This window comes from Urocitellus parryii, chromosome 2 (assembly GCF_045843805.1).
Source record: "Urocitellus parryii isolate mUroPar1 chromosome 2, mUroPar1.hap1, whole genome shotgun sequence".
NCBI classification, from domain to species: domain Eukaryota; kingdom Metazoa; phylum Chordata; class Mammalia; order Rodentia; family Sciuridae; genus Urocitellus; species Urocitellus parryii.
Window position 1 is genome coordinate 80,080,828 of NC_135532.1, and position 12,045 is coordinate 80,092,872.

Below are 12,045 nucleotides of genomic sequence, written 5' to 3' on the forward strand. Positions count from 1 at the left end.
ACAGCAAGCTCCATTTCCAATCGGGTCCCTTCATGCTGACAGAAGGCACTTGCTGGGATCCTGACCCTACCCAGATTGTTTTGGTCTGAGTGGGTGAATGAATAACTACTGGCAGAGCCGCTAGGGTTGTTCACCATCAGGTCCAGCCAGCCTCCCTCCAGAGCTCCTTTCTGGCAACAGAGAGCTGCCTTCGCTCCCAGAGCACTGGGCCCTTCCCCACCCTCTCCCTCTCCTGGGAGGGGCGGCTGACTCTTACCTGTGACCCAAACCCAGGCTCACAAGCCAACTTCTTGAAACTTTCCAGGGTACACCTCTCCAGGACAAGCTCCCCTGTGTATGTGATCCCTCTGGAGCACTAATTCTGTTTTATTCTTTTGAAGAAAATAATGGAATGATGGATTAAAATTAACAGACATCCTTTTTGGACCTTTGCATCCTTTCATTTGCTACCAAAATAGGAGTCCCAATGAGCTAGACAATCATTGTTCCTCAAATGTATCTGACCAGAGAACCACAGGGCCCTATGGAACCAACTTTGGGCAACCCTGGCCTAAAGTGGTGGATTTTGACTGAATGATAAAGTACCCAGAACAAAGTATTTGTTTATTACTCATTCATTGTGATTTTTCCAAAATATGCCAAGCATCAAGATTGAACACTGTTGTTCTTGGAAAAAGCATGCAGAAAGGGATGTCATTATGGAATCAAAAACTTTTATTCAGAATAAGCATCAAAATGAAGGTAATTGTCTCACAAATGCAGGGCCACAGACCACTCATAAAGGGATTAGAAAATGATTACAAAAATATTTTAATAGATTAAAATAGCTGGAAACCACAATCACTGGCTGTAAAATATAGACACATATAATTGCATTGAAAAGGTGAAAAATCTTTAGACTATTTGCCCAGGTGGCAGGAAACCCACACCTCAGAGCCAAAGAGCTATTGTGACATCCAAGTCCAGGGTTATGTCTTCATATGACTGGGAGATATTTGGCCTCTGTTGCCATCTGTGGTTAAATGCAGAGGAGTAAGTGCTAGATCTTTAGGGCTTCTCATTGCTTTAGAGAAATTGGATCAAGTGCTTTTAATTTTCCCGAACACAACTTTTAATGGAGGAGTGACAGTAGATTACAAGAAATTTACTGGGGCTGCAGCTGACTCTTCAGTTTGGCCAGTCTCATGAGGCAGTCATCCCTCCACTGCCTTCTGGCAGCCAGGTGCCCTGGGTCATCAGGAACCTTCATGCGCATGGCCTGGCAAGGGGAAAAGCGGTAGGAAGAAATGCAGCATGAAGAGGAAATACTTTGCCACGAGTATAAATGCTTTACCTATTTATGTAAACTGTGCATACATTGCTTTCAAAGACAAAAAGCGTAGAAAACCCTCCATCAACACAAGCTTTCCAAATCTTGCTCTTAAGGTCTTCTAGTGACAGCATGCAACATGAACAAAGTCAAGAAAAAGGAACCATCAAAATCAAGGGCTGGGGGTGGGGGGTGAGGCGGGCTGGGGTTGTGACTCAGCGGTAGAACATTCGCCTAGCACGTGAGAGGAATTGGGTTCAAGCCTCAGCACCACATAAAAATAAATAAATAAATAAAATAAAGGTATTGTGTCCAACTACAACTAAAAAAAAAAAAAACAAAAAATCAAGGGCTGATTTGGGGGTTGGGGCTCAGGGATAGAGTACTCATCTAGCACGAATGAATGAGGCACTGGGTTTGATCCTCAGCACCACATAAAACTAAATAAATAAAATAAAGGTATTATGTCTATCTACAACTAAATTCGTGTGTGTGTGTGTGCGTGTGTGTATTTTTTTTTTTTTTAATCAAGGTCCAATGGGCCTGGGGTTGTGGCTCAGTGGTCGAGCGCTTGCCCAGCACACACGAGGCACTGGGTTTATCCTCAGCATCACATAAAAATAAATAAAATAAAGGTATTACAACTAAAATTAAGAAAAAAAAATCAAGGGCCAGGATTCCAGCTAAAAGCTCCAACCCAGGCGGAGGGAAGGGAAAGGCCAGCCCACTTTTCTGCAGTGAGTCTACATACCTGATGAACTTTCTCAACTGTGGCCCTGGAAAACTCTGGAACAGGTCCAAAAGTCTTCAGGACACGATTCATGCCTTCACTGTACCTGTCACAGTAGCTTAGAAATCCTGAAATGATATGAAAAAAGATCCATGGTATCAGCAAGAATATTCTACCACTCCAAACTGAAACACCTGGTCAGAGGGTTTTGCCTGGGGACAAGTTAGCTACATTCTTCTTCCCCTGGTGATAAAGAAAAACAGAGGTAGGAGATGCATCACCTGTTAGCCCTGGGCAAGGAAGACCCTTCCCATTAGTTATTATCTTGTGCTTTCTCTTGAACCTTAAAATCCTGGGTCCCTCGGGCCTGGTATGTCACCTTCATTGGCATATCCCACAGACACTCAGTTGGCTGATATTCACACTGATTTGCTGAATATCAGAGTAAGCCCTCACTTCTCAGAAAACATTTCCAACTACAGATCACTTAAGGCTACTTATGTGCAGGGCTTAAATACATTGTCTATGAACCAAAGATGTCAAAGTTCAAGTCAAGGTCTCATTCACCTTGGTCATAAGTCATTATCACTTACACTTCAATTATCACTTCAGCAAGCATTTACGAGGTGGTAGGTACCATGCAGATAGGTTGTAATACCACTTGCTTAAGCTTTGGTCAGGTAGGCCTGAGCCCTGAAGCATGTAGGCAGAGCTGACCCAGCCCTCCAAAAGCTGAACAATTTCTTGGATTCTAACATGTAGCCCTAGAATTTTGGTGGAGAAACAAAGATGAGGTTTATCTTTTAAGGATAAGGAGGAACAAGCACAATCACTATGGGTCTATGTGGACTAAAGCCAAGGCTCTATTTGAGAATCAGACATCCACAGAGAAGATAGCACAAGTCTGGTCCACCCATGGCACCTGCCCTGGTCCACTCAGCACCAGCTTCCTCCTCACCCAGGGCTGCTACGGCATGTGCTTAGAGACAAGAGGTATTAGAAGTCAGGCCTAGGATCCTGAAGATTGAGGTGTCTCTAAGTCCTGGCTGTTCCATCATTCACCCCATTTCTTTATTTTTTCTTTTTTGTGGTGCTGGACATCAAACCCAGAGCCTTGTGCCTGCTAAACCTGAGGTCAACCACTAAGACCTCAGGCCCATTTCCAACATCTTTTAAAACTACAAAGCCTTAGCAGTGGGTCATGAGGGCTAAAAAGATAATGAGGGTACAAATGAAAATGCAGAGACCCTAATGCCTGGCTCTCACCTACCCTGTGAAAACTGTGTAGGATTTTTTTTTTTTAAAAAAAGATTAGTGCTAGATACTATTTTAAAAAAAAAGACAAATAAAAAGCTTCTTTGGGATTTAATTTTGATTGACTTGCATTGATGTGTAAGCCAAAATTCTCTGGGTTTCCATTTTGTTTGCTTCAAATAATTTTCCTTCTCTCTCAGTGTGCTAAAGTCCCTGAGAAGAGACAGTGTTTTGAAGGGTAAAATAGTCAAACTTGCCAACTTTTCTGACATCAGAAACTACATTAACTGATGGATAATTTTTTAAAGAAGGGGTTTTATTTCATTTCACATAAGTATTCACTTGGCAATTCAGAATTCTGGAAGCTTCTGTAAATGTTCCAGGACTGACCAGTAATCTCCGAGGGTTTAATGTTTCTAGAGACCAGAAAACAAGCTATATATTCATTTCCTTTCACAAAGGAAGTATTTACTTTATTTTTTCTACTTATTTATTCAAACAAAAGATGATAAAATCTAAACACAAATCAGGGACAAAAGAATTGAGTAAGTTGGAAAGATATTAAATGAGATGATTTGCTAATTAGCTTTTCTCACTGTGATAAAATACCTAAGAGAATCAACCTAAAAAAAGAGGAAAGGTTTATTTTGGCTCACAGTTTTAGAGGTTTCAGTACATGGCCATTTGGCTCTGCTGATTTGGCCCTGTGGTGAGAAAGTGTTGTCATGGTGTAGAGCGTTTGTTGGAGCAATGCTGTTCAGTCCATGCTGGCCAAGAGGCAAAGAGAGAAGCAGGGCTGAGCCCCAACATCCCCTTCAAGGGTACACCCGTCAGTGACCGCCCTTCCTTCCACTAGGCCCCAGATCCTAAAGATCCTGCCATCTCCCATCAGCACCACAGGCTGGTGACCAAGCATTTCACACATGGGCCTCTGAGGGACATTTAAGATCCAAACCCTAACAGAAAATTTGCTGTGGCTGCTTATTCACCCACTTATAGGGAGGGAAGAAGCCCCCGAGATCCGCTCAGGCATCAACTCCATCTCCTACTCCCACATGAGCAGCAATGCCAGGAGATTCAGTTCATGTGCCGCATATCGTCTCTGAGTTACTTTACATTCCTTGAAAAAGTGTTCACCTTTCACTATCCCTGAAATCATTCAAATACCCCAGAGACTTTCTAGAACTTCCCCCCACTGCCTTTTGTAAAATTTGTAAGGTTTAAAGGGACATTCATTTCTTCAAACCCTTTCTGTGACATGTACTCCAATCTCTTGAGATGAAGAGTCCCATATTTGTGGCAAAACTAAGGGGCCAATACCACGTGTGTGTGTGCCCCCCCCCACGCCTTCATCCACAGAGCACCCAGCACCCTGTCAAGGCTCACCTGGGTCTCCCAATACAAGGAGTTCATAATGACCCACATCATGGCTACCATGAACAACAATGTCCCAGTACGTCAAGATGGTTACTAGAGTTTGCAACATCTCTCCTTCCACTTTAGACAAAACTAAAAGGGGGCTTTTACTTATTTTCAACAAAATTTTGGCTTATGTACACCATGAGAGGAGAATTGAGTGGAAATTACTCTAAAATGCCAATTTCATCAGAAATGAGAAAAGCACAACACAACCCCCCTTTCATCCCACTATTTCATCCTCACCTTCTATTCCTACTTAATCTAGCCTTCGCCTATATTTTTCTTCCTATGCTTCCACATCCTCTGTTCTCTTGAGCTCCGATCTTCCAAAATCCTTGGAGAACTTAGCTTTTCAAAGACCTCTGAACCAAATTTCTTATTCAGAAAAAGAGAAAAAAAAAGAAAAAAAATAATTGATTCACATTAGATTAGATTTAGCTTTTCATGTGAACTTGGGATTCTTCAGCTGTTAGATTCCTAGGGCGAGGCTGTGGGTTATTCTGAACCAACTACCTGGAGCTGCCCAGGCAGGAAGCCTTTCTGCTTGTCTTTAAGGGGCAGGAGTGGGCCCTGGAATAAGATCTGGGACATAGCTACACACAGCTGACATATACTGGGCAGCCAAATAGGCGGCTCTAGGTGTTCAGTTTCTTGGAGACCGCTCAATTACTACCCTCACTGGAGGAGTCTGGTTTTCACCCAGTTTATGAACCCACACCTACGTAAATTCACCTGTTTTTTAAGAGACAGAATTTCACAGAGCTTATTAAAGCAGATCAAAAAGGGCCCGAAAACACCAAGTGATATTATCTAATGTCTCCTCTCAGGATCAAATTACCAAACCTGAGTGAGGACTCACCCCAGATCAGGGAGGCAGAGCCAACCTGAGGCCCATTTAGTGTCACCAAGCCCCTGTGGTCCCCATCAGCTCAGCTGTTTGTATTGGCAAATGACAGCTCCACATAAATGGACCAGACCCACCAGACATGCATCCTCCACTCAAAAAAAAAAAAAAAAGAGGGGCTAGGGTTGTGGCTCAGTGGTAGAGTGCTTGCTTTGCATGCATGGGGCACTGAGTTCGATCCTCAGCACCACATAAATTAATAAAGATACTGTGTCCATCCACAACTAAAAAAAATTTTTAAAACAGGATTATTGTATTTTTAAAAAGGAAGAAGAAGAAAAAAACGATAGGTGTCTACACAAAAGAGGAAATTTATTTATGAGGCAAGATGGTAAACAATCACTTACTTACCCTGGAGGTAAACTCCAGGAATTACCAAATCCTGAGATACTGTCCTTTCACAGAAAGAAGAAAACGCAAGGATGACCCAAACAGCCAACAGGGACAAAGTGGGACTGTAAAACTCAGCCAAGAAACAAACCAGACATTTAAACCAGGCACCTGATTCTGAGATTTCTCTCTTCCACAGGGAAAAAAAAAAGTTCTAAGCCGTATTTATTCTGTATTTCTCTCTTATGCTTGTGTAAATATTTTCAGGAGGATGAAAATAATAATTAAAAACAAAAATAGTGGAAGACCAATAAATTAAGCAAACAAGACAAAACTGTATGAAGACAACATTTGTTAAGGACCTAATCTGTGCCAACCACTCAGCTCAGTGCTTCTAATTTCCTTTATTTCTTTATCTTCTTTCTTCCCCTTCCTCCCCCTTTCCCTCTTCTTCTCCCTCCCTTCCCCCCACTTCTTCATCATCTTCTTCCTTCTTCCTCTTTCTCTTTTGGTATTAGGGATTAAACCCCTGAGCTACTTCCCCAGCCCTTTTTATTTTTTGAGGCAGGGTCTAACTAAATTGCTGAGGGTCTAACTAAAATGCTGAGGCTGGCCTCAACTTAAGATACTCCTGCTTCAGCCTTCTGAATCATTGGCCTTACAGGCTTGCACCACTGTACCAGGCTCATCTGGTTACCCATCCCTGGGAATTCCTTACTGTTGTCAGTTCCATTTTATAGGTGGGAAGACTGAGGTGCACTGAACTTGTTGACTTACCCAGTATTACACAGATAGAAAGTGGGAAAGCCAATGTAGCACCAGCCAACTGGCTCCACAGGCCAGAACCACTATTCTGAAAGCTCGTCAACTTCATGGGTGATGCTTTTAAAAAGCAGTCAAAAAGGCAGAGTAAGTATGCTGCCCTCCTGTTTTTCAAGTACAATTTTATTAGATTAAAAACAAATCCCTAAAATATTTGCACTAGTTATAGATAAATGGTAGCTTTTAAGACTAAGAACTCTCGTTCACCTGAGATGCTTAGCTTTATGAAAACAATATCAGCAAAAAACAGAAAAAGCCTCCCCTTTCCAATCTTGATATATTCTGGGTGACACTATGAAGAATAATGAACATTTCCATTGGTTCCCAGCCAGATCTTATAACTGTCTAACTCTGGGCTTTGGAATGCTCTGAAGTTGAAAACTACATCCGTCTCCCATTATCATATTAAGCCAATTAGGTCTTCTTATCATATCGGCTTTGTTTGAAAAATTGTTGTGGGCCTCCTTCCTGTCTGCTACCCCACTTGATTCTTGAGTTTCTGATGTAATTGGCTTCTGTTTCTATTTGTTTGAGACTCAAAGCTGTTCTCAGTTCTCTCCCTATCAATTTCTCATGATACTTCAATTATCTTATTTTTCACAAGAAAAAAAAGAAAGGAAATTATGGTGGTTATCAGACAGTGTGTGTATACCTTTCAAATGCTTCAATATGTTCACCACTTATAAAGTCTGGTTGAAAAAAAAACATTTGAAATTATCCAAGACCATTTTAATGATACTTCAAAATTATTGCACTTATTTCCCTTGTATAAAGATATCATTCTTTACATTATCTCCCTATGTTCGATGGTTATCCTTTTACAAAATTGGCATGCCAATGGCTAGGAAGGTCCCTTTTTTCCTTCAGATGCTCTTAGCAATGCTTGACTTTAAGGAAGCTATTGGACTGCATTTTGCATGCTACATATGGCCAGGCCACTCACAAAAACACATGTGCATCTGCTATATACAAGAATATGTCCTGTAAAGATGCCTTGAATTATTTATTGGAAAGTATATTTCATCACTACTGTAGTGAAAATTGACTGAACTATTGCAAAGCATCATGTGATTATAGAACTGAAGTCAAACGGACTCTAAGAGGTCACCAACTCGAACTTCCCACTTCACTGCAGGAATGTCCTCCCAGTATTTAAACATGAATTCTCAACTCACCCACTCAGCATAGTCCCTGCAAGGATGCTGGTTCCAGTTACTGCCAGCACAAGGTGGGAAGCTCAAATCTGACTGCCTGCCATTTCTAGTCTTTTATTCTGATTCTACCCCTTCAAAAGACAGGAACACACATGCAGGTACAGCTCTGGTCACCTTTTCCTGGTTAAGCCCCAGCACAACAGCTCTGGTCACCTTTTCCTGGACAAGCCCCAGTTTCTCAATGTCCTTTGCTAAATCTAGACCATGAAGCTGCATACAATATTCCCTCTCTCTGTTGAAGTCATACATAGCTATTGTATAAATTTATGACAACACAAGAAAAGCAAAAATAAAAGTTACTTCTCATTTTAATACCAAGAGATAGCCACAACATCTAGGTGGCTTATTTTCAGATTTGATAAGTAGCTTTTTTAATGAATTTTAATTTCATATAGGTTTTATTGGTTGTTTTCAAATCTTGTTGATAGAATTCATTCTTGTCCTTCAGATCACAAGCTGTAAGGACTCCCCCCCTCCCCGCCCCCAGGGTTCTGAAGTCAGCTTCAGGGCAGACATCTGGCCTGCCCGTTTTCTATATGCCTATCCTAGGTCCTGCCCTGTGGCAGCCTCATGGCTCTGCAGCCTTCTGGAAGGGAAATACACCTGTAGCCCCCCCATGTTTAGGCAGAAGATACCTCTAGTAGAGGCTCCTCTGGGTTGTTTGTACTCCTATTTTTTCATCTTTTTCACCATTTTTTTTCTTGTCTTTGTAAAAAATTCTATCACCTTAGAAAAATACCACTTTTTCTTCCATAGCAAAGTCCCTATCACATCATGTCCCTCTCTTAGTTTCCACCCAAGTGGTCTTCACCACTCAAAGCCCTGTGGTTCCCAGATTTCATGTGGATTTACATCTCAGTGCACAGTGCTCCCCGTCCCAGCCCAGATCTGTGAATTACCAGGAATGGTCATTGTCTCCCACAGATGCCACTGTTTCTATTCAATTGTTGGGAGCAGGGGTTTGGGAGGAGGAGGAAGAGGAAGAGAAGCAGCAAAATTCAACTGTTCATAAAACCCATGGAAATACTCAACAGCACAAAATTCCCATCCTAGACCTGGATGCGTACCTTCTGCATTGAGGTGCATGGTTTCCAAGGGTCCAATGAATGCATATCGCATGCCCAGCCCATCTGACATGACAAGGTCCAGGTCGCAGGGAGTCACTACTCCTTCCTACATGGGGAAAAGGGGACAGCACAGGGATGAGTTCTCTGGAAAGGATACACACACACACACACACACACACACAATCCTGAAATACCCATTCACTTATTCCATACCAGCAATCAATCTGTATGATCATCATCCACACCCTACAGCCAATGGACCATGTGCTTTAGAGAAGGGAGAGGGTGAAGGGCAAGGGAAGAATGAGGACTAAGTATCAGAGGAGAAGGGCAAGACAGACTTTCTGGATATTTGCCTAGGAGGTGAGGAATAAGGTAAGTGCCATCCAAAGAACTGGAAGGTGCTTCAGGTTTTACCTGCCTGCAAGTCTGGCCTTGTTCTGCTTTTAATGAGTTTATAAGAAATGTCATTATTTGATGAAATTCAGTTTAGAACTAAGGGTTTGTTCACCAAGGTGGGGCCCTAGAATCTTCTGCAAATGTTAATTGCAAAGCAAGAGGCGAGTTGTTGTATGCTTAGCTTAGATGTGCAAGCAACCAGTGTATTTCTTGGCTCATTCTTCATACAGCTGCTGCCTACAATGACTTTAGGAACCAGGCAGGGATGCATAAATAAATATCTGCATGATCCAGCAATTCACTGCCCTTTCACTCCCACCAAGAATCTTTGTACCTTGGGCATTTCAACGTGAGAGAAATTAACATTTTCCCCTAAATCTTCAGGGGTCAGATTAGTAGCATTACTATGGAATCAGCAGCTCTGGGTCTTCTTTCCTGAGTAGTTTCTTTCACAGACAGAGCACTGTAGGGTCTGCCATCTTAAGAGACCACTGACCATGCTACCTTTTCTACTGACAGCTTTGCTGGTCCCTGCCAGCCCTTGGCTGTGGGTCTGGTTCCTGTGTCCAAGAGGCATATCCACACACTAGAATACACCTGACTCTCAGTGATAGGTTCAGGCAAGCAGCCCACCAGGCACATTCCCTTCACTGTGGGTTATGGGTAATCCTTTGCCTTTTCCTGAAAGAGTTGTCTGAGGTTCTACTTGAGAAGAAAGCCTTTGTCAGTTTAAGGGAAGGTTCTGAGGTTTTGTAGTAGTCCTTGGTGGCCCATGGTCTAGGGTAGCACCCTTTGCCCTCTAATCATCCTGAGTAGGTCTGGGGCCCCAGAGACTGGAGCACCCCCTGTCATTGGGGGCTGCTGGGACTTGACACTTCCCAGAATTCCAAGACAGCGGATGGGTGGGGGATTTGCAATACCCTACCACCACCACCCACATCTCCACTGCTGAGGAAGACACACAGGGGATCTCACATCTGTGTGGGTGTCTGGACCACCAGTTCATCTGAGAGAACTATGGAGTCAAAGAACCAACATGAAGACATAGCCCAGCCACCCACAAGGGGCAAGTACAAGCCATGTCTGACTGAGCAACTCCACTTCAAAGAACCACTTCCCATCTAGTTGGATGTCTATGCACATGTGCAAGACATAAACATATAAAGACATGCACAAGTTTATGGTGTAGAGAATAAGTATGAAGGAAACCCCCTTAAACCACCACACCCATCTTCCTCAGTTCATCCTATCCACTCCTTCCTGGAGGTAAACATCCTAACATTAATAATAACCACTCTTGGTTTTTGAGATTGTACATCTATGTTTACATTCCTCAACGGGGGAGTTTGGGTTTTGCCTGTGTCAAATCTTCTAGTTGATGAAATTATATGGTATGCATTCTTGAGTGACTTGCTTCTATCTCTAAATATTATGTTTTTAAAATGTACCTAGGGCTGTGAGGCATAACTCAGTGACAAAGTGCTTACCCAGCATGCATGACGCCCTAGGTTGCAAAAACAAAATAAAAAAAGATGCACCAGTTGAGTCTGGTGGTACACTCCTATAATCGTAGCTACTTGGGAGGCTGAGGCAGGGGAATCACAATTTCAAGGCTAGCCTGGGCAACTTACTGAGACCCCCCTCTCAAGATAAAATAAAATAATAAGAAGGGATGTGACTCAGAGGGAGATCGCCCCTGGGTTTTACTCTCAATACCGAAAGAAAGAGTGGGGGAAAACACACACACACACACACACACACACACACCCCTATGTTATATATAGCTATAGTTTGTCATCTGTCCACACTTGTTGATGTATAGAAATCACAGTTTATGCCTATGTAGTAGTGCACACCTGTAATCCCAGTGGCTTGAGACACTGAGACAGGAAGATTGCAAGTTCAAAGCCAGCCTCAGCCACTTAGCAAAGCCCTAAGCAACTTAGTAAGACCCTATCTTAAAATAAAAAGGGTCTTGGGGATGTGGCTCAGCAGTTAAGTGCCCCTGAGTTCAATTCCTGGTACAAAGAAAATAAATCAGTTTACTTATCCATCCTACTGCTCATGAGCATCTGGATTGTTTCTAATATACGGTTCCTGTATATAGGGAGACAGAATATTCTTGTACATGACTCTGGCCCATGTCCAAATAGAACTGCTGAAGCCTACAGCAGGTAGTTCTTCATCCTGCTCCTTACTGGACAATGCCAAGCTGTTCCCCAAAGCATTGCATCATGTTTACTGCCTGCCTCTGGCACCACGTCAGAAGGGTTCCCATCTCCCTGTGTCTTTTCCAATGCTGAATGTCATCATACCTGCACATTTCTGCTGATCTGGGAGGGAACAATGGTTATCTCATTGGGTTTTCTATTCATTCTAAATCATCCTACCATGTGTTCATTTGGACCACTAAGGAGAGCAAAGTAATTTTTCCAGTTCACTCAAATGCTGACAAGTATCACCTCCTTTCACTTTTAATAACTAAGCTGTAAGGAGGGAGGGGCCGCAATGAGGAGGAAATAATCCACAGAAGGCCTGTGGCTGTGGTAATGACCAGAACCATCAAGTAACTCATCTGATGTGAACTGTCACTCCTG

The 12,045-nt window shown here is 42.6% G+C and overlaps 1 protein-coding gene across 1 annotated transcript in view; it reads right to left on the reverse strand.

Annotated features, from left to right (window-relative positions):
• Positions 1-744: 744 nt before the first annotated feature.
• Positions 745-12,045, reverse strand: part of Cryl1 (crystallin lambda 1) — a 146,364-nt gene continuing 135,063 nt past the window's right edge. Inside the window, exons 6-8 of the mRNA XM_026394923.2 lie at positions 9,050-9,155; positions 2,061-2,167; positions 745-1,258 (exon numbers count right to left, since the gene is read on the reverse strand). Coding sequence (XP_026250708.1) covers positions 1,145-1,258; positions 2,061-2,167; positions 9,050-9,155 — 327 coding nt within the window. The 3' untranslated portion in view covers positions 745-1,144. The remainder of the gene's footprint in view (positions 1,259-2,060; positions 2,168-9,049; positions 9,156-12,045) is intronic.